Here is a 22655-nt window from a genome sequence, read left to right as displayed (position 1 = left end):
CAGCTCCCGGTGTTCAAAAACTGCGGGAGAAGAACAATATGCAGCGGCTGCCGGGAGTGACATTTCATTCAGAAGGGTGATTTATTTTTCTTTGAGAATTACTGAAGGAAATATTGTTCTTTTCAAAGAGCTGAAGTATCTTAATGAGATAACTTGAAAAATGCAGCTGATCATGAGCTAGAATACATTCTCCTTTCTTTTTTTTGATAGTTTACCTGATGTTTCAGGGGCGATTGGACTGACAACAGAACTCTGCTGAGACCCCTTCTCCTCCTATGATGTGTTCCTGCCACTGCTGAGAATTACATGTGTGGCATAAAGCAGTACAGAACTGACACTTTTTCCTCCACCCAGTCTTCATTACGCGATATCTTTTCTTTAAGAGCCAAGGTAATTAAATATCAACAAAATCTACTAGCCTACAAAGGAACGTTGCTTTTTCACTGCCATGTATTTCCATTAGACAGAATGATTTATGCTATATACTGTTTGAAAACCTTCTGCTATTTCCAAGTTTAACTTTCTTGCACACATCTATAACCATCAAAGCTATTGAAATATCAAATAATAAATTTCACCAAAAGAAAAGGCCTCTACTGGACAGCCAGAAACCTGATCAGAAAGCCCTAACAGGACATTATTAGTTCTTAATGTAAATATGGGCAAACACAGAAACATACACTGCTTCACAAGCTAACCCCGAGACTGGATAATTAATGTTTGGGCCAGGTTAGACGTTCTGGATTTTTATGCTAAAGAAAAGAGAAACAAAATTATAGCTTCTCCAAATAGGCTGGCATTTCTTTCAGTACATTTCATTTCCACATGCTCTGTAACCATACAGAATCATGAAAACATTTCCCAACACAAAAAATTAATCAGATCACAAATATAAAGAACACTTAAACTAACCTTCTGTACCAGAAAGCAATCAGGCAGTGCTTCAGACTGACAGAAGTTATGCAAATTGGTTCCCTCTACCAGCACAATACAGCTTGAGGAAGAAAAATCTATTAGAAACACAATTCAAATTCCCAAGCTGACTGCTAAATTGGAATTTGTGGCTCGCTGTTACCTTTAACAGGAGTTACAGAATAAAAAAGCCACCCCCCTCAATTCTCCAGTACAGAAGGATTTTGGTCAGAGTGTGGTGCTCCAGAAGTCTCCTCATCTTAAAAAAGAAAATACCCCTAAATCACAGTCCTTCAGGATTTACCCGGTGTGTCTTCACTGGAACCAGCTGGTGTAAAACTGGAGTGCTGCCCTGACATTGTTTCACCCAAATGCAAACAGAGCCAGAAGGGGCAAGCATTTGGATGCTTTTTCTGGGCCTTTTAGCTCGGTGTCGTCAATGACTACCTGTTACTGGGACGCGTCACGAGCACAATTCACATGGTTCCTCTCATTTACTGAGCCTGCACAGGAGCCACAGTCCGGCGCGGCCGCGGCTCGGGGGTGTTATCGAACCCGGGCCGCTACTACCGGGCAGCGCCACGTGTGCCTTGGGTACTCCGTTGGGCGCGATGCCGGGTGCGGCTCCCGCGGCCGCTGCCCCTCGGGGCCGGAGCGATACACGGACCCGGGACCGACGCACGGACCCGGCCCTGCCGCGGCGCGCGCCGGGAGCCTGGCCCCGCCCCCCGGAGGCCCCGCCCCGCCCCTGCTTGGCCCCGCCCCCGGGGGCCCCGCCCGGCGTGCTGCGGCCCGGCCGCCGCCAGGGGGCGCGTGCCCGCGGCGGCCCCGCGCCCTGAGGCAGCGCGAGGCGGGGCGCGCTCCCCTCCGAGCCGCTCCCGCGCCGGGCCCGCCCCGCCGCCCATTGTCCCCGCGCCGCCCCTCGCCCCGGTGCTGGTGCTGAGTCACGGCCGGCTCGGCGCTGCCCGGGGCCGTAGGTGTCGCGGAGAGCTCGCCGGCCACCGCCTGAGCAGCGCCATGGGGACGGAGGGCGCCCGTGCCTTGCTGGAGCGCGCCGGCACGCTCACCCTGCAGACCGGCAACCTGCTCAATTGGGGCTGCCTCCGCAAGAAGTGCCCGGCCACCCCCGGCGAGGAGGTGAGGGGCGGGCCGGTGCTTCCCTTCGGGGCGCCTCGGCGGAGGCACACCCTGAGATGGGGGGCCCGGGCCGGGCCGCGGGCGGGCTGGCGGCTGAGAGAGCGCTGGGTGCCGCTCCCCGGGCGGTCCGAGCGCCGTCCGCAGCGGGACTCGTTCCGGCCGCGCACGGCTGGCCCGGTGCCCGTCACGGCGAGGAGGGGCTTTGGCTCCCGAGCGATCCGCCTGCCGGTGCCCTCGGGACGCGCGAGATGGGAATGGCAAAACAGAGTTTTGCTTGTTTGTGTTCGTCCGTTCGTTGTGTTCTACCCTGTTGGGAGGTAGCGGCCCCCGGAAGCACTTTGCCCTGAGAAGGAGCGAGCCCAGCCTTCTGATCCCGGGAATGAAGGATTAAAACACTTACAAATTTAAGTGCTGTCTGTAATGGCAAAGAGGATCCCTTATGCTTCTTTAGTAGGATAAAAAAAAAGCATAGACATGAGCTTGGATTACAGATTATGAAATTTCTCTTTTCTAACCTGAAGTTAATTTAATTTCTTCACAGAGACAGTTCTTGGGAAAAGCAGCAGTTGTCTTCTTTGAAGCAGCGAGCTGTCATTCTTTGTTAAGCAGTTGAAAAGAGCTTTTTAATCATCACCTTAAAAGTATTGCCTTTAGCGATGTGTGCTAATACTTAGAATAGTTCTCACAAAATGTCTGGAGATGCTGTGGCCATGAACTTCAGAACCACCATATTTCCTGTTTCATCATGACACAGTAATCTCAGAATGGTCACTTAATAATGAGAAAAACTATGGGTTTGGCTGATTATTGCTATGTAGTGACACTAGTGATAACCCAGAAGTTGCATATTAATCATGCACAAGTGGAAGAAAGGTGGCAGGGAGGATGATGTAACAAGAAGGAAGAATTCATCATACTCTTGTTTAGCTGTCATGTGGGCATAACGTGACCACATAACGTTTTATTTGGCCTGGTTGCTTATTAAACATTCTGTGAAATGTGTGAAAGAGGGCTGGATTCTGTAACCAAGACATAGCTGTGTCATGATGGGCAGCCTTGTGTGGGTGAAACTACCCAGTTTCTGGAGGGCTGTTAAGTAAAGAGTGGCCAATGTGCATAACTAATAGTTAAGGTTCTAAAATTCACTTGTTTACTGAGGAATCCTCTGGCTTTCCAGAGTTGGTGTACTTCCAAAAGCAATTCAATGGGATAATTTGCAATCAGCTTTTGACTCTTCTCTTTGGTGTAGTCAGTTCTCAGTGGCAGAATGTAAGCTAAAATTTTGCAAACTGTGAATGCCAGCGTTAGGAGATGCAGCTGTGTTTGGAAAAGCTGATCAAAGCAGTGCAATACACTCCTCATTCCACATGGCCTGAGGGCAGGGGAGTGATGTGCTTTGGAGTCAGAGGCGGGTGCATAGGAACCGCAGTAGAAGTGTGTCCTGTGACAGCTGCAAAGCAGCAGCCTATAAAAATTCTGTACTGTCTCACTTGCCCTCAGAAAGGAAAAGATAACAATATAAATTGTATCAAAATAGGATTAAGAGTTATTTTATTAAAGGGTTATTGCGCTTAGCTATTTATTGGGGTGGTCAATTCTTGCCTTTTGGGTCCAGGGGTTTTTATACTGTTTTAAATGATGGGAGGAATGTATAGTATTTCTGTTCACAAAGTATTGTTCCTGTATTGTGTCTGATATCAGGCAGGGATGTTGACTTCTAGTTTGTGCATGGTATTAGAGCTCTCTGAGTTGGGTGTCATAGGAAGTGGCACTGGTACACAAAGTAGGTATGCACACAGTTCTAAAATGCACTGTGGAAAGTGAAGTAAAGCAGCAGGTGGTGGAAGTGCTCCTACCTGTGGTAGGTGGCAGTCAGACTGTACCCGTACTTAACTCCTGGAATGGATCAGAGGGAAGCTACAGCACTGCTACAGCTGCAGCACTGGTACTATATAAAATTAGTTAGCTGATTTAATAGTTATGTCTTACTATGTTCAAGAAAATCCATGATCAGAATCTTAGCCGAGTTTATTTTGCAACTGTGGATGAAGGAAAAACGCAGGAGTGGCATAGGATCTGTACGTTCCCCCTACAGTGATGAAGGACTTAAAAGCATTAGTGGTTTTGCTTAGTGGAGTAGGTTGGCAGTAAATGGGAAGGGTTGTATGCATCTTAAAAAGAGAAGTAATACAATGAGTATTTAGTGGTTGATTGTAAAGTCTCATCTCTACAGTGTCATGGCACTTATGCTCTTACCTGATTACTTTGTAACTTAGGAGTTTCTGCGCAAAAAAACCACAACCCCAAAAAACCCCAAACCACCCCATGTCTTAGTTCTTGCTTGCTTAGCATTGTACTTTCCTTTTAAGATGGCATTGGTTTGAGAGATAACTAAAGTACAGTACTTGTATTACTGCTAAAACTCTGTGGAAGAGGAGAGAAAAATATACAAGTAAACTAGTTTGAGCAAGTTTCAGCTACAAGCCATGAAGGAAGAATCTTCTGTGGGGTGGTGTCAATAGTTCAGCTGTGCAGTGTGTCCTGCACATCTCTGTACTGCTGTGTTTGTGTGTGGCTGGAACACAGGCACGCTTCAACATGAAAAAATGTGTTGTAGGTGCGGGACTGCATCCAGAAAACACTGACTGAATGGAGCACAAAGATCAGCCATGACCAAAATCAGGTAGGAGAGGTGTTATACATCTTATCCATGTTACATGTAAAGCCAAAGAGAGAGTGGCTACACTTCTAAAACTTACAGTAATTATTAAAGTATCTGCAGCTCCAGATACCTTGAAGGAATATTTCTTAACTCCCCTTCTTTCTGTAGTGTTTAGTAAATATGGGGAGGTTAAGAAATATCAATGTAAAGAGAGAATCCTGTTGATGGCAGTTCTTGGCAAAGTAAAAGCAGTGGTCTGTAGGATTTTAAATTTATTATGGAGGCAAGTAAAAGTAAAATCTGTGTACCTTTTAACTTTGCTAGCATGCTTGTTAAAACTCAGTGGAGAATTCTCTGAGTTATGGAGATCACAGATGGCTGAAGATCCCATTTGGAGGGGAGCTCTGAAGAATCTCTTGCTTCAGAAATATTTCTGAAGATGCAGAAGTGGCAATTTTTCCCTTAAGAGCTAAAGATTTCCACATAAGATTTAAAGCCACAGACGTGAGCATCTGACGTGAAGATCTTGGTGTATTTGCCTGCTTCTCTTTCACTTTTGCTTCTGAAATGCAACAAAACAGTAATAGGTCCCCACTAAATTTATTTTTTGTTCTGTGGAATATTAGCGTGTTTCAGGAAAATAAAAAGGTACCCAAAAACCAAAACAATAACAACAACAAGAAACCTAAAAAAACTTTCCTGATTGTTTCTTTGGGTTTTATTACCAGTTCTTGTATAATGGGGGCATCAGCTGCATGTTATGTTCCAAACTGAAATGTGTGAGGCAGTTATTGCTGAGTCATTGAAGAACTGATGATTGCTTAAGTTTTGTTTAAAATGCTGACAGTATGGAGTAACTCAAAGGCTCACTTGAGAATCTTTTGGTAGCACAGCAAAAAATAGCAAAGTGTTTTTGCTAGGGGTAGTGTTGGATGTGCCTGTAATACAAAGTCTGATGTAGGTAAAACTTAAGGAATGTCACCTTGTGCCAGCTGACATAAGATGTCAGCCTAATCCTTAATGAGGTCAAGGGTGAAATAATTATGGTCTTAAATCAGTATTTTACAGCATTTTCACTGTAGGTTTTTCATAAGGTTCACTGAAATTACAAAATATTCTTATGCAAAGATGTTCCCATCCAACACTCAAACCTCCTAATTCTGATGGGGCTCTTTTCAGCTGGTCATGAGGCTTTTTTAAAACAAGGTCCTTTGAATTGGCACAGCAGTCTTTTGACAGCATAAAATCAGAACTACTAGAACTACTGAGTCTTGTTCCAATAATTCTAATCAGTAATTTGTATTTTCTATATTAGGGTCATTTAGGGCCTTTCATAGATGTTGATTATTTTGACTTTTGACATCCCCTCAGTGATCAAGAAGCCTTGGGTTGCTTGCTTTCTGTCTTTGCTTTTTTCTACTATTTTTGTTTCCAACTGCAGTAAGGCACTTGCTCTCTTTTTTTTTTTTTTTTTTTTTTTTTTTCAAATTACTTAAAAACATTCTTCAGGAGCTTACAGTCTCCTCTTGATGTTACTCCTAAGTCTCATGTACTTACTACAGGAAACACTGGAGGTTCTGGAATGTTCTGTAGCTCAGGCTATGGAAAAAATAAATCCTGAAGAAAGGGATGAGTTGAAAGTATCAGGTAAGAACATAGTCAAAAATCCAGTGTCATGGAAAGGTTTCATATGCAGTCATTAATAGGATATTCATAGATGAGGATTTTTAATCTCATTTATAATTGCAGAATCAAATTACACTATTGCACAGTGTTGTTCTTAAACACTGGCTAAGAAAGTCTTGAATTGGTATTTCAGATTCTAAAGCAGCTCACCATTTTTCTAGTTTAACTTGCATCACCTCAAGATATTTTGAATGTATTTTGTGAATCTTTGACGTTTTTGAAGCAAAATATTACAGATAATACTGGAATTAAGAAATAGCATTGGAAGCACATATATTTGCATAATTTTTCAGGTTGAATATGATGAACTTGAAGGAAGCAGTCCATACTAACAATATTACATTTTGAGTCTCAGTAAGTTGTGAAGAAGTCTGTTTGTACTATTACATTTGGGGTTCTTACACAGGTTGTTACTGCTACTGCTTCGAGTCCTGATGCTTTACAGTTTATTACATCATCTAACTGGATGGTTTCTTGTTCTGAGACTGCACAACAACATTGACATTTAAGAGAACGGTGTCTTTATTGGGCAGTCGCCTTTCAAAAAACTGTGGTTTTTTCCAATTTTTTAAGCAATTGGTGTACATTTTTAAAATCTTTTACCCAAAACCTCATTAATAGTACAAGAAAAGTAAATGGCTGTATATTAGTAATACCTGGCTTGTTTAGTTATTGATTCCAGTTTCTTTGAAAATAGCAAAGCTTTTCATCGTTGGATCAAATTCTTCATCCATCAGAGACGCAGTTGACCTGGGTAAGTGTGGAACTCAATTTAAGATTTCTTTTTTACTCTAGAACTTAGATGGAAAAAGTTCTGATGTTATTTCTAAGAGGTGTATTTAGTCACTGTCATAAGTATAACCTGTTTTCCTATTAGTTAATCAAGTCTATTTGCACAGTAGCTCAGTCAGTAAACTTACTGAATGGATTACTGTGACCTTGGATCCACAAACTCAAATCTGATTCCTTGATACAAGCAGGAGCAAGTTTCTATTCTTTCACACAAAACTTGTTAAAAAGTAAATAGCATGTGATGTTTTAATATTAGCGATACAGCCATTCTTGCCAGTTCTTGTTAGTTGCATTTAACATCATGACCTTTGCTACTGACTGCAGTCTTTCAGAGATTATTCAGGAAATAAAATAATGCTGTAAGTAGCTGGTGAAATATGTTTTACTGAAAATGCCATACAATGTCTCTTCATAAAGTTGTGTTGCCCTTATGTAGCAGTAATTGTGTGCAGCAATGAACGTTACTGTTTTGGAAGTTTGTTGGGCTTAAGGGGTGACCAAAGAAGAAAAGGCCAGATACCATTATTCTCTATTGATACCCCAGTTAATAGCTTATTTATTGTAATTTTTACCACCATTTGTCAGAAATACAATAAGGGACTCCTCCTCTTGAAGAAAATAATTACTTTAACTCGGCAGTTCTACTCTGTTTGCTTTGCTTAAGAGGCCTCATGACTTGCATTTTTCCTAAAGCTCAGTGAGACTCCAAGACTTGCACTTTTCTCTGGCAAATTAAGTCTCTGTATTGGGTGTGCTTTAATTTAACCCCTCACACAAATCAAGCAGTTTTCCTAACCCATGTCCTGTACTTAAGTTATAGTTCAGAGTGAAAGCTACAAATTTTAAAAGAAATTGAGAGTGAAGAAATAGAGACCTGTTTGTCATCAGTGTCTTCAGAGAAAAATACAGTTTTAACATTAAAAAGTAGGAAAAAGCTTCATGATTTTGTTCATTTTCTGTTGGTTTTGTTTTTTGCTTTCCCAAGACCTACAACTGAATCTTGGTCTTGTGTTCTTGAATCTTTGCTAAAAGGTTGTGTTAATGTTCTTGGCCTCAGATAACACTCAGAGTTTCAAATGGTGAATGGAGAGCTAGCAGAGTGAAGCAGGAGGTGTGGTTTTTGCTAAATTTGAAGAGTCATGCTGTTTATGTTCGTATCTGATAAAAGATTTTACAGTGTCTGTTCTTCTTCCTCAGCGTGTTCTGCCCTTGGAGTTGCTCAGTTAGACTCAGTCATTATTGTCCCACCTCCTGTGGAAGATGGAACTAACCTCTCCTTGGAATATTTGCAACCTTATTGGAAAGAACTTGAAAATCTAGTTCAAAACAAAAAGATTGTTGCCATAGGTACCTCTGACCTAGATAAAACACTGTTAGAGCAGCTGTATCTGTGGGCACAGGTGAGAACCAACTTCCTACTCGTAGCATTTCTTAGAACAGAGTAACTGCTTGCTTTGTTGGCTGATACATTATTACAAACTTCTGTTATAAATGGTTTTTTATATAAAATAATATTTAGCCCTGTTATTTTGTACATTTTGTGTATGGTCATAATGTTCAAGGTGGGGGAGGCTCAAATATGACTGTTGTTTGTTCAGTGTTCTTATGCACTGACCAGCAACAGCTGGAAATCACAGGTCTGTTCAGAAGCAGGTTCTTTGCAGTACTGAAGGTTTGAGGATTGAAGAACTGAAAGTTTTGGATACTTTAATACTTAGGAAGGAGTACAAGCAGTAGTCTTAAACTTTCTGATTTATTCCAGTGACTCTGAAAACATAGCTGTTTTCACTTTAAGCTGTGTTACAAAGGGAAGGATTTCCCCTTGGAAAAATGATGTTTTAATGGCAAGCATAACTGTAGAGAGGAAGACAGACTCTGAGTGAAATGGCACAAGACTTTGCTGTCAGAGTGACTAGTTCATAGCACCATAAAATGGGTTAAAAGGTCATTTAGTTCCAGGCCTCCTGTCATGAGCAGGGACACTTTCCAGTAGACTATGTTGCTGAAAGCCCCATCCAACCTGGCCTTGAACACTTCCAGGGATGGGGCAGCCATCCAGCATTTTTCTGTGCCTCAGAACTCTCACATTGAAGAATTTCTTCCTAATAACTAAGCTGAGTCTGCGTTGTCAGTTTAAAGTTATTCCCCTTGTCTTATCACCATATGCACTTGCAAAAAATCCCTCTCCAGCTTTTTTGTTGTCCTTTTAAGGTACTGGAAGGGACTCTTAGGTCTCTCTGGAGCCTTCTTTTCTCCAGGCTGCACAATCCCAACTCTCTCAGCCTATTCCCATAGGAGAGGTGCTCCAGTCATTTGATCATCTTTGTGACTCTTGGTGTTTTATGTACACTGAGAGAGGGCAATTGCAGGATTTAATTACCACCTGCATGGTGATTGTGAATGCAGTTTGTGAGGAGAAAGTCAGTGGAAGAGCATCCCTTCTGACTTGATCTGAATCAAGCACTTGCCTGAAGGCGTGGAAGATTGCAAATTTATATATCCCTAACAAAAATGGGTTTGGATTTTTAAATTAGAAGTCTTTTTCAAAGTAACAATGCTTTTACTAGAGGCAGGGGGAAATAAAGCTGCTGCTGTTTTGGGAACACAGCAGACAGAAAGCCAGAATGCAGTGAGTTAGCACTCATCTTGCTATGGAAGCACCTGAAGTTAGATCCTACTCCTGCTTTGGGCTGTGTGTGGCAGGGAATTGCAGGTGTTGCAGCTGCCTACATTAATTAATCATGTAGAATTAATTAGCCTTGCTCAGACTTTTAAACAATGGTCAAAGACAAATTGTTCAAAGGAAAATTTCTGTTGTAATAGAAGGCATGAGGGAAACAGCTAATATAAGTACGTTAGTATTTTTTCTTATAAAAATATTTTGTTACCCAGGTGAAACCAAGTAGTAATCAGGTGAACCTAGCTTCCTGTTGTGTGATGCCACCTGATCTCACAGCATTTGCAAAAGAATGTGACATACAGCTGCTAACTCACAATGACCCCAAAGGTAAGACTTTGCTGATTAAGTAAACAGAAGACTTCTAAATGCATTTATTCAATAGAAAATCAGGAACTATCTTTTCCTGAACTTCAAAGTTTGTTATATTTGAGGCCTGGACCAAGGATTCTAAGTGTCTCTCCTTTATAAAATATTTCTGTTAAGTTACTGCTGTTACTTCCTCCCCTCCCCTTCCCATTCCTTCTTGAAACAGTCTTGCAGCCTTGGATAATTTCTTGAAATACTTCTAATCAGAAAAAATAAAATAAATAGAAGAACAACCTACTGAGCAATTTGTACTATGTTTATTTCTACAAAATACGGAATTAAATGTATTGCTGAAGGCCAGTAAATGACAAATGAAAGTGTACTTGCCTGGAACTTGTGAAATAGATTACATAAAAATGTTAATGGCCAGTTGATTTTTGAATAGTTTGGTAATATTAGATCAGTAAAATTACTATGCTTTAAGTAGGATTCTTTCAAAGTCTTGACTTCTTAAAATAACATTATTACAAAGAGTTGTAAATTCTTCACTTTTTTAATGCAGTGATTTATTTGCTAAATGAATGAAGAAATTGGAGGCTTTCCTTTGAGCTGTATAACTGAGTTACCAGTTCTCTACAATATTCTGGGATATAACATTCATTTCTCTCAAACATCATCAGTCTTCTTCACTTAAGAACACCTTAAGGTGTTAACACTTTAACACCTTGTTGGAATAATAAAAAGTCTTAAACAATATTTAGTTAAGTCCTTCCCTACATTGTTGGTCAAGACTTAATTATTCATGATGATACTTTTCCTTCCTTCTCCTTTCTTTCCCCTCGATCCCAAAGAAAAATGTGAAGCATTTCTTATGAAGTATGTATTTCATAGTACCACTGTTACAACCAATGAATTTCATCAGTGCCTGAGCAGGATTTATTACTGCTCTGGCAGCATGCAAGATGAATTTCCATTCAATCTGACAATTTCCATTCAATTTCCATGTCCTCTGGAGTCCAAATGCAACTTGCATTTTGATAAATAGTATCCACTGAAAGTCATGAAATTAAGGAGAAAAGGATTTGGTAGAAAACAGTGCAAGTTGTGATTCCCTTATGTGTTGTTTGCTCAGCCTAACTTTTCTGTAATAGTCACCTGAAGAGTATCTAGATTATTTTTGGTGAGCACTCCTCACCAAAAGACATTGCTCTTTGGATGAACATTCCAGAGGAAACTAGGAAGATTTGTACTTGCCTTCTTTTCTTGTTTTGTGGCATTTAAGCCCATTTTTCTTAAAGCTTTCTGGGCTTATGGTTATTATGAGCCCCATTATGGGAGATAGTAGGAATGTTGACTTTACAGTGACTGCAGAGGTAACTCTGAATGCTCAATTTCAGCCCTATGCTTTACTTACCTCTGGTTTGTCTAGCTAGCTTCTCAAATCTAATTTTCTTTTTCTCCCACAAATGACTCTACTGATCAACTTAATTTGATATTCCAGAGTCTCAGTTTTGTGAGAAATACTCAATGTTGCAAAAAAGTGTCCTGGAGATTTATTTTGTGATATTTAGCTGCTTTATTGTGATATTCAGCTGCTTTTACCCTAAATGCATTCTGGAAGAGTGGATCTGAGTGGTATACAGTACCACTTAAGGTCTTGACTGTAGGAAAAGGCTTTTCTTACTAAGTGTTGCTTTTTGCAGCTGTTTACATTATACTGTTTTAAGCACAAATATCCCTTTTTAACTTCAGAATTACTTTGTGAAGCAAGTTTCCAAGAAGTTCTCCAGGAAAGCATCCAGAACATGAAAGCCAACAAGTGGATTCCTTTATGGCTTCTGCGGTATTCAGTCATTGTTAAAAGCAGAGGAATTATCAAGTCCAAAGGCTATATCATACAAGCTAAAAGAAATGCATCTTAAAACACTGGTTTTTCGTTGTTTTTGTTTGTTTGTTTGTTTTTGTAAAGGCTGTTTAAATTTCTTTGGGATGGGGGAACATTGCATTTTTCATAGAAAGATTTTTACATTTATAATGAACTACCAAAAGTTGTAATTATTCAGTGTGATGTCAGTAGGAGTGTCTGTAATGTTCTAACACTATTTTTCTTAACTATTGATGGGTTCATTCAAAATATGAAATATTTTGGGGCTTTTTTTATTGAAGTTATCTATAGAGTAACAGTTTAAAATAATTTTCTTTTTATGACCAGTTCACTGTAAAAATTATCATTATATTTTAGCTGCCATTAGGTAGCATGGAGAAACAGATATTTTTGTTTTTTTAAAAAACAAATTTCTCTTAAATCATACTTACGTGGTGAATACACATTTCAAGCATTCAAGGACTAGCTTTTATAGAAAATTGTCATTTTTTTAATGATTCAATACCCCCAAAAATTAGGCTGTTATCTCATTACTTGATATGTATATATAGGCAAGTCAGCTGTTTAATTAGTGGGCGTAGGAAAATTGGTTTATTTGTAATAGAGTGGAAAAGACCCCTATGATTTAGAAGAAAATGCATCTTTCAAATTACTTTCTGATTGTTACTTGAATTCCTTCTGGCTTCTTTGTGCCTCAATACGCTTCATTTAGTGTTCGCACAAGTGTGATGGCATTTTTACTGTTTGAAATAGAAAATGCATTAATAGTGAATGTTTAAAATAAGATTCGAAAACAAGCTATGAAGAAATCTGTTAATCAAAAATTGTGCCTGTCTCCTTCTCAACTGTGGCTTGTTTTTTTGATACTTGTGAACTACGCAAGCAATCAGCCAAGTAGAATAGACAGTAAATGCTGATGCTGTTCACTAAAATTAATTACTTCTTGTGCAGTTGCCTGGGAAACCTGTTGCTTGAGTGCCACTCAGGAAACAAGATGAAGCAAGGCTTAGTCTAAAGTTAGGTATCTTTCTGATTAGCAGCAGCTTAGCACATTGGCTTTTTAATCCCAGAGAGATTGCTGCAGCTAAGGCAAGGCTTTTGGTTTAATGTAGTCCTTCTGTCAAAAAGGCCCCTTAAATGAGAGTAGATACCTAAATTTCAGCTTGTAGTTAAGCAGGAACTTTGATACCAAGTGTCAGAAACAGTAAATTTGATTTCAGTTTCAGACAGGGGCATGGCCTCATACTGGTAGCAGTCATTAACTTTGTTGTACTTATTTTGAGATTTGGACTGTAAGGGAATGAATTTTCACCAACATCTTTAAAATTCTTCATATAGGCAGCAGGTGGAATTTGAATGCCTGTAGGTAATGTCTGGAGTGTCAGCTTCCTATAATCCATTCCACTATGTTTAATGATTAAGGTTTTTCAAGGTACCTTAGTCCTCAAATTCCGTTTTTGTAGTGGCAAATAGCAGGAAATTCTCTTGGGTTCTTCCGTTCTTTTGACAAATGAGAGAAACAGGGAATTGAAACTAGTAATGCATCAATAAAAGTTTGGATGTTTTTCTCTTAATAAAAATGTAGTGGTTTTTTTAATGTTGGGCCAGTGTGCATCAGAGTTCAAAATTACATGAGTTTAATTTTAAACTTGCCTGCTAGCTCTGTGTTGTGTGCTTATGATTTAACCACTACCTGTAAGCTCTGGGTGTATTTGACTGAATCTGTATCTTATCAGACTTGCGTGTGTGCTCAGTTTTTTATGTTGAAATCCTACAAAACAGGAACTGTGCTAAACCAATGCAAAGACTGCTCTAATTGGATGATTTATTTCCTTTCTGTAAACCGCTGATAGTTTGCTTGCTGTAGAAAAGTACCTTTTAAGACGTGGCATTTCTAGAGTCACCAATGGCATAACACTTTATCAAATTACCACATTATCTCATTCGTTTGGTTTGCATCAGGATGGGTGAGAATGGATTTCCTTCCATGAGAAACCTGAAACTTTAACTAAAATTTCAAACTCCCGTAGGCATTTTTGTGCAGCATTTTACAATTTTCCAAGGGCCTGCACTCCGTGACTGCACCCCGTCGTGGCACGCGTGGCGCCCCAGCGGGCGGAGCTGCCCCGGAACCTTCTTCCCGCGGCGGGCCCGGAAGGGCGGGCGGCCGGAAGGGGAAGGAGGGCGGGCAGGAAGGGGCGGGCGCGGCGGCGGCAGCAGCATGGTGAACACCAGGCGGGCGGCGGCGCGGCGCCGGGAGCAGGGGGCGCGGGCAGGCGGCGGCAGCAGTCTCGGCGATGCCGATCCCGATGCCGATCCCGCCGGTGCGGCGGAGGTGAGCGGGGCGCGGGGGTAGCGTGGCTAGGCGGGCGGGCGGGCGGGCGGTGCAGCCTGCGCACGGAGCCCGGAGGGGCGGTGTCGGTGCGCCCGCCGCCGTGCCCGTGCCGCAGCCGGCCCTGCGGGACGGGAGCAGCCGCCGCAGGTCACTGGGCTCTTTAGCTTTGGCAGTTAAAGGTAGGCTTGTTTTACTTTGCGTGACAGATGTTTTAGCATTTTTCTGTCACTTAAAATAATACTTAGCAGGTCATACCTAGTTTTGCTATTGCTGAGAGGACAACTTGTTCGTAAACCTAAAATTGGTTTTGGACACCATTTTGGGGTACATTTTGATAGTTGATAGCATTTAGTGGTTTATAGTTGAGGAAGTCTTTGAATATTTCTGAACGTTTTTCCTGGATTTGCTTCCCCTGACAACTTGACAGAACTTCTTGAATTAGGAGATACTTGTTTATATTTCTTAAAGGATATGTGTGTTTCTTCTCGTGCCCTGACCAAAATACAGTAGAGAGATAAGCAAGGGGTGGTTTGTTAAGGCTTCTTCCACATAGATAGGGCTACACAGAGATGTGTGTTGTGAGTTTAAGTAGATTTCTTTAAAAAGATTGTTAGTGATTTTTATAGCATTCTTTTTATGTAGTTATTTAATCTGTCAATACCATATATTTTTTTACTCCTTTTCTAGGTGGGATCTGCTGAAATTAGTACTCCTGTGGCTAGGAGGATGACTAGAAGAACTAAATCAGTTCGTAAGCCAGAGGTGATTCAGGAATGCCAGTTTGAAGAGTCGGAACATGCAGAAATGAAATCAGATGTCAGTGATAGCTCAGAGATGCAGATCACTAGGAATGAGGGCACAGCTGTTCCGTCAGCACAATCAGTTGCTGAACCACAAGTTGATGGTGATGTGTCAGAAGCAGAATCAAACTGCTCTTCTGTATCTGGTCTCCAGACACCTTTGTTTGTAAGAATAACAAGGAGGCGACAAATTGTAATTCCTTATCAACCAGATTCTGCTGACAAAAAAAGACATGACAATACAGCTTTTGTAAATAAGTTAAGGAGGATTCTGGATGAAGATGATGTCTCTGAAGCTGAGTCTTGTTCCTCTGCTGTTTCTGGTGTCCAGATGCCTACTGTTCCCACAAGCACAAGGAGCAGACAAAGTAAAAAGAAATTGCAGTTACACAGAGTTCCTGAAACCCAGAGTGAAAATACTTCTGATGCAGAATCATGTTGCCTAAGTTCTCTTGTGGAACCATGTGTCACTCCAAAACGAATTACTAGGAGCATGCAAATGAAACCACAAACAGAAAATACTAAGCAGACTGGGAAAAAAAATAGATTTGTTTCAGAAGATGAGAATGTAATTGAGGACACTATTAAATCTGATCCCATCATAATTTCTGATTCTAGGCCTACTGCAGAACTTGTCAATGACATGGAAAATGCTTCCATCCTCAGTGATGGTAATAAAGAACCTAGTTCACCTAAAAGCAAATGTGCTAATGCAGCCTGGAGTGAAGACACAAAAGAAGAGATTTTAAATGATGTGGCATCCAGTCTTAAAAAAACAAAACAAAGTGACACTAAATCACCTGTGAAAAAAACAAAAAAAAATACACAGTCTGCTGAGATAGATCATTCAGAAGCAATATGTGGCCAAATACAAGAAGATCACAGTGAAATACTTGCAAGGAAGGGGAAATTAGAGCATGTGTCTGTTTCTTTGACTGACTGCATGAGTCCCAAACAATTTCTAGAATCCCAAGGACAAGTAACACCAAATGAAAGTAAAGAAATTACAGAATGTGAAAGAGCAGATGCTGAGGCAGATGCACAGCAGTCTTTCTCAAGTGATGAGAAATTAAGGAAGAGTAAGCAAGCAAGTGCAGTGAGCAGCCCGTCAGCAGACATGGCTGTTGCCCAGACAGCTGAAAGCATCGGTAAGAGCAGGATGCTTAAAATTGATGTGGACAGTGCTGACAACCAAACAGAAGAATACGAGGTATCCCACAGCAGTGAAAAACCAAGCAGTGATAATAACTCTCTTGCATTGTTTCTGAGCAACAGTGAAAGTGATGACTCTGACAATAGTGATGTGGCAGACATAGACACAGTTGATGAGAATCTGTGTTATAAAAAGTCAGATGAGAAAACTCCTTCCTCCAAAAAATCTTTAAAAAGCAGTTCACTGCATGTTGAAGGTCTTTTTGTAATTGATACTGAGCCTGGCATGAGTTCCAGCCATAAGTATTATCTGGATAATGTAGACCAAGAGAGTGATGCTAAAAGTAAGCATGAAGGAGGTGAAAAAGATAAAGAATCAGACTTGGAAGAGGATGAAGAGGAATTGATAGATGAAGATGAAAAAGATGAAGATGATGATCTGTTGAAAAATAAGGTTGACGTGTAAGTATCTTGCTAGGAATAGCTAAAGAATCTGCATTTCATTTAAGAATATGCACATTAAGTGCAGAATAAATAAGGGACTAGTCTTATCACATATGTCATGTTGCTGCAGAAAATGGTGTTGCACATATTATGAAATATTAATATGGTCCGTAAATTTAGGTTTGGGGATTTTTTTCAGTTTTGAATATAGTAGGAACAGAACTCTGAAATTTTTTTGGCATCTGGAGGCTTTGTATGTGTTCAGCTTAAAAAACAATGTGAAGCTGATCATGCTGACTGAATTGGTTATTCAGGTCACAGTTTTGTTAATTTTTTTTTCCAGTTGGAATGTAGATAACAAAAGGTCCAGTAAATTCCGTACACATTGCCTATTAGATAATGCTTTTTACAGTTGCATATAATTTTATATGTCAGTTGTTGCTCTGCTGTGGATGATGACTCTTCAGGTGAAACCTAGCAGGGAATCAGAATAATTTAGATGGAGTGATACTTCTTGAATTCTCATAGTCCAGCTGCTGCTAAAATCCCTTCTTGTGTTTAGTAGACCAGAAGTCTTAGCTAAGAAAGCTTAGCCAAGCATTCAGTGTGAAGGCATGCAAGATCAGCCACAGTTTGATAGAAAGTTGTTAAAGAGCGTGTATTAATAAGCATTCAAGCTATAGGAAATACTTGTTGTACCTCTTTAGGTATTACCATCTTTTCTACATTACAATTCAGAGCTTTTAGACATTCTTGTCATCAAAACCAGCCATGGTACATTGTTTGTGGATGCATTCCACAGTCTGCCTGAATGAAGCAGTGAAACAAATGTGAACATACTAACCTTGAAATTTCATAGAACCATCAGGGCCCTGGGCCATTGACCACGACCCTCTGGATGCAACCATCCAACCACTTTCTTATCCAAGTTTAATGACTTTGTTCCTAGTATGGTTATGCAGACAAGGACCTAAACATTCCTACAATGTATTCTATTTTCTTCATACTTCTTATTAAGAGTTATAGTATTTTTACTACCAATTTGTTATGTTTGGGGTTTTTCTCTTTAGCTAGCAAGCTTGTCAGTGTATAGAAGGATGCTAGTCATTAGTTCCTCTGGCAAGGTTAAGCAAAGTTAAGAATTCAGTTATGCAGAAGATAATATCTAAGATGAGAGTACAGCATTAGAGTTAATATGAAAAATTTGTGGAAATTATTCCACTGGTTTTTTTTAATAATAAGTCTTATTTCATATAATGGCATGAATTCCCCCACACCTGTTATTTCAAAATTACATAATCTAGATAACAAGACTTAAAATCATTCCAGAACTGAACCTAATTGGGAAGAATAAGAAAAATATTTTTTCTGTTCATCTTCCTCAGAGGACAGTAGAAGGTTTAGCTGCATCTATGTTACAATGTTCTAATAATTAACTATTTCGTCCTTAGTTTACATCTTTCCAGTAGCATAGACCCTGGTTTGAATATCAAGAAGCTTGGTGGTTTATATATCAGTTTTGATGCAAAAAATCAGAAGCCTAGATTGAGTGCAATTGAACCACAGAAGAAGAAGAAGGACCAGGTAACATGTTTACAGTTATTCAGTTATCTGTGACTATATCAACACAAAGATGTTAATCTGAGAAGGTTGGTTTGTTTGATTTTAAAGTATCCTTTTCATGGTTCATTGAGAGCTTACATTCTCTTTGACCAGAGTGTGGTTTTACATTTGGTTTTAATGGTGAAAGTTTAAATATACCTGACTTTTCAGAAACTGAAAACCAGTGCAAATTCTAGCATTACCTTGTAAAATAAACACAAGTTGATTACACCTGGAGTTTTGCCTAATGATACACAAGCTTAAGGTCTGCTGACAAGATATTTAGTCCATAGCCAAAATGAATTTCAGGAAATAAAATTCTATACCCTAGTATGGACTTAGCAGTTTTTTTTCAAAAGCACCTTTGAAGTAAAGGGTATGTGTTATTTTTGTTAAAACTTTTCTTTGGCTCTTCCATGATAGTTCTCTTTACTCCAGAAGATTTGCTGTCTCTCTTCTTCCAGGCCAAGTCAGCTGCTTTCTGTTGTTGTCCAGTGTTCTGTTTTGAAGACCCTTACTGCTCATGTTTGACATTAGAATGCTTGCTTAGATTCTGCATGATTCCTTCAGTAGATTCTGTAAATAGAGTTAAGCTGTAACATTTGTATCAGTGAGGTGGCTCTCTAATGTTCAAAAAAATTCTTACAGCTCTTGCAGAAGAGTGTAATAACTCCAGACTTTGAAAGAAAGGAATGTGTCCCACCCTACAGGGAATCACTTAACCAGCTAAAGAAGCAGCGCAGGGTAAGTGAAGAGCTGGGAATGCCTCAAATAATGAAATAAGCTGTGGTAGAAAGCTGCATGCTGGGACCCTGTGCATATCCAGGCCTCACTGGAAATGGAGTGATGACCTGCAGTTTAGTGTCTTCTTTGAGCTGTCCTGTGAAAAGTCATCCTTTCAGTCACAAGCATCGTGAAGTGAACAGTTATATGCTCAGTACAAATGTGTCATTGATGCAGTGCTGATAACCTCCTTTGTAATAGTCATAAAATACATGTGTCAGGGGTACATATTTACATTCTAAATGCTTTATCTGTCTTATGAGTTCCCTTTTCTGTCCCATTCTAGTTACTGAATGCAAATTCATTGTTCTTGATATTGCATCCTAGGCAGAGCGAGAGAAAACAACAGGTGATGGCTGGTTTGGTATGAAAGCCCCAGAAATCACAAGTGAACTGAAAAATGATCTGAAGGTTTTGAAGATGAGAGCTTCATTGGACCCTAAGCATTTCTATAAGAAGAATGACAGAGATGGTCTCCCCAAGTACTTCCAGGTAAGGAAGCAGCAAAAGGTAGCATTATACTGCTGAAGTTTTGAACAGCTGCTAAAGGATACCTAGTAATGCCTATTTTGTAGGTAGCTTCTATGTTAATTTAATTTCATATCTTAATTATTTAAGTGTTTTGATTACTTAGCTGGAGTTTGCAACTATTTAACTTCATGTTACATACATATATATGCCGTTGATGTTTTTAGCTTTGGCTGATCTCATAGAAGTGAACAAATATCTTACTGAATCCATATTTTGAACCCTCAGAGGACTAGATTTTCACTGCTTTCTTGGAGTACTGGCCTTTGTATACAAGTGTGTAGAAAATAATTGGCTTTTATTTTCTTACTAGCTAATACAGTTTAAATGGAGACAGCTGCCTTTGTGATAAGCTGAAATTTTTGCTGCTTGTAGCTCTCAGCTTTGAAATTGTTTGTATCAATAAAGGAATTACTGCATAAGCTGTGCAAATAGGCCTCCAGGAACTTTGAGTAGTTAGCATGCTTGAGGAAATGTTTTCATTTCTCAAAATATAGCACTTCACTCTGAAGTGTCCAGGATGTTGTATGTTGTGAAATTAGAGAAACGTAGACTGAAGTGTTCCACATGATTAGATGCAGGCAGGTTAATTTTCACTGCATGAAACATGTACTGTGTGTGTCTTTACTGCTGACCTGAGCCATGAGAGCTGACTGACACGCTGGTTGGGAAATGTGATGCGTTTCAGGATGAAGCCCTTGTATTAGGGCTGTGGAGCCCTGATACAGCCCTGATATAGCTGCTGTGCAGCCATCTGGCAAAACCACCAGGAAGAGAGACAGGAAGAGGCTTAAGGTGGTCATAAAGGTTCCTTTTCCCTTATGTTTAAGATGTTTCAAAGTTAAGAACTTTAATGAATTAAAGTGTTGATACAGCAGTCCAGCATTGAAAACTGTACAGTCTTAATGCTCAGGCCTTCTTCTCTGCACTATGCAAGGAGACCAAAAGTCACACAAAACATGACTTATTTATTTTGGTGTTTTGCACTTTTATTAAGCAGCTGTCATTCTCATTTGCTCTGTAGGTCTCTTCACACTTATTGCTGGGGATTTAAAAAAAAGGCAAAATAATCAACATCTTGCAGTTCATGTACAGTAAGAATGTTTCCATTTTTGTTTCCTAGGTTGGAACTGTAGTTGATTCTCCCATAGACTTTTACCACAGTCGAATCCCTAAGAAACAGAGGAAGAGAACAATTGTGGAGGAGCTGCTTGCAGATTCAGAGTTCAGAAGGTATTTAAAAGTAGTTCTGTAATTCTAATATCCCATGTAAAAGAGGAGTATCTTTAACTCTGTAGCCTTTTTTTGTTTTATTCAGCTTGTAGGGTGGTTTTTTATACTTCAAAGAAAAATTTTTGGTCCTTTAGCATTTCCATAGTACTGCCATTAACAAGGTCTAAGGAGCCTTTATCTAAGGGGATAACTGGACTGAGATAATGTATATTTCATCTTCATTAAAGGATTTTATCCAACTTCAGCTGTCACTATTGGTAGCCACTCTAAAAGAGTGATTAATTTTTCTTGGTATAATTGACAGAAAAGAGCAGCCTGTAATTCTGTGAATGTTGATATTGTTTTATTTTATAAATATATGTCAGTCTGCCACCTGTCATGGGAATCAAAATTGTGCTAGAAGACTTACTTGAATATTATGATTGGATTAATTAATATCTGCATAGCCTACAGTTTTTGGAGTTGGTCCATTTTGGTATTGGTTATTACATGATGTTAATATTCACTTCTCTTTTCACATAATGACATGTTTTCTTTGAAGTGCTGCATGATGTGGGATTACAGTTAATTTTGTCAGACTTGTAAATTTAACTATAATGTTGGGAAGGCAAGTTACTGTATCTATTTCTTAAGTAGTTTTCTGGTTTGACCTAATTTATTATCAAGTAGTTTTAGAAATTAATGTATTTGAAATTTAATCAGTTAATTTATGTTGTGACTAATTAAGGGCTTTAATCATTTACTTCAGCATTAGTGCAGATACTTGTCAGATTTTGGTGTAGCATTTGAAGCCTCAGCACACTACTCAGTGTGCAGTGTCTGTGGTACTCCTGGGTGCAGGTACACAAGAGTCTGTTAGAGGAGCCAGCAGCTCACATTCAGCAATTACCCTGCTTGTTTAGTATTCACCTCATCTCAGTTTTCCATCTGGAGGAGAGTAAGGTTTATTATCTTGAGTGTGGTGAGAAGGCCCTATAAAAGTGGGTGTCGTTTCTTCATGATTTTGTGGAAATGGTTGAGTCTTCCCCTTGTGAGCAGTAGCAGTGTTTCAGCCAATTGTCCAAAATGTGACTGCATATGTAATAAAGACACCCTCCCTCCCCAAAACCAAAATTAATTACAAAATTCAATAGAATTTACTTCCAGAGCAAATTTACCTGCATTTATCATTGATCCACTTGCTGATTCCCCTTTACTTATGCATAAGTGTATAAATCAAAGAATCTGATTCAGAAAAGATGAGAGAACTCAGTTTGGCAATTAACGTGCATAGAGTACTGTCCATGTTATCTTTTCCTGAACTTTGGTTTGCCGTGCTTAAAAGTAAATTATCTATTTTGTTCAGATATAATAAAAAGAAGTATCAGGAGATCATGAGTGAAAAAGCAGCTTTTGCAGCAGGGAAGAGGAATCGGAAGAAGAAGAAATTTCACAATTAAGAATGGAAGAAAAATACCAGGCTGGAACAACTTGTTTGTTGTTATAAAACTTTATTACAGAATGCTTTGGTTTTGGTGTTTTGTTTGGTTTCTTTTAAGATTGCAGGTCATGTACAAATTGAGGTTTAGTGAAATTCTTGCCATGAGAATAAAGGTAGGAAACTTCAGCAAATTATCAGCTATCTCAATTTAAATTAATTTAGATTTTAAAATTGCTATTTATTTTAATTAACATTTATGTAAAGAGATAATGATATGAAAGCATATTATTAAATCTGA

The 22655-nt window shown here is 39.5% G+C and overlaps 2 protein-coding genes across 2 annotated transcripts; both read left to right on the top strand.

Moving 5' to 3' along the window:
* Positions 1–1807: 1807 nt before the first annotated feature.
* Positions 1808–13640, top strand: GCLM (glutamate-cysteine ligase modifier subunit). Its single transcript, XM_059854268.1, has 7 exons — positions 1808–2049; positions 4667–4732; positions 6274–6358; positions 7095–7151; positions 8387–8589; positions 10082–10196; positions 11928–13640. Exons 1-7 carry the CDS (start codon positions 1930–1932, stop codon positions 12095–12097), a joined length of 816 nt encoding a protein of 271 aa, XP_059710251.1. The 5' UTR covers positions 1808–1929; the 3' UTR covers positions 12098–13640.
* Positions 13641–14233: 593 nt separating this feature from the next.
* DNTTIP2 (deoxynucleotidyltransferase terminal interacting protein 2) lies at positions 14234–22438 on the top strand. The gene is made up of 7 exons (XM_059854267.1): positions 14234–14395; positions 15083–16809; positions 18243–18375; positions 19042–19137; positions 19504–19668; positions 20828–20937; positions 22283–22438. Exons 1-7 carry the CDS (start codon positions 14282–14284, stop codon positions 22374–22376), a joined length of 2439 nt encoding a protein of 812 aa, XP_059710250.1. The 5' UTR covers positions 14234–14281; the 3' UTR covers positions 22377–22438.
* Positions 22439–22655: the final 217 nt, after the last annotated feature.

This window comes from Haemorhous mexicanus, chromosome 9, assembly GCF_027477595.1.
Source record: "Haemorhous mexicanus isolate bHaeMex1 chromosome 9, bHaeMex1.pri, whole genome shotgun sequence".
Classification (NCBI taxonomy): Eukaryota; Metazoa; Chordata; class Aves; order Passeriformes; family Fringillidae; genus Haemorhous; species Haemorhous mexicanus.
This window is presented reverse-complemented; position numbering and strand designations above follow the sequence as displayed.

Bases quoted from the DNA above. Each gene is read 5' to 3' on its own strand.
- DNTTIP2 (XM_059854267.1), top strand. From the start codon at position 14,282: ATGGTGAACACCAGGCGGGCGGCGGCGCGGCGCCGGGAGCAGGGGGCG. The intron at 16,810-18,242 runs GTAAGTATCTTG...TTTCGTCCTTAG, and splicing joins TTGAAAAATAAGGTTGACGT to TTTACATCTTTCCAGTAGCA. The intron at 19,138-19,503 runs GTAAGTGAAGAG...ATTGCATCCTAG, and splicing joins AGCTAAAGAAGCAGCGCAGG to GCAGAGCGAGAGAAAACAAC.
- GCLM (XM_059854268.1), top strand. From the start codon at position 1,930: ATGGGGACGGAGGGCGCCCGTGCCTTGCTGGAGCGCGCCGGCACGCTC. The intron at 6,359-7,094 runs GTAAGAACATAG...CTTTGAAAATAG, and splicing joins GGATGAGTTGAAAGTATCAG to CAAAGCTTTTCATCGTTGGA. The intron at 10,197-11,927 runs GTAAGACTTTGC...TTTTAACTTCAG, and splicing joins AACTCACAATGACCCCAAAG to AATTACTTTGTGAAGCAAGT.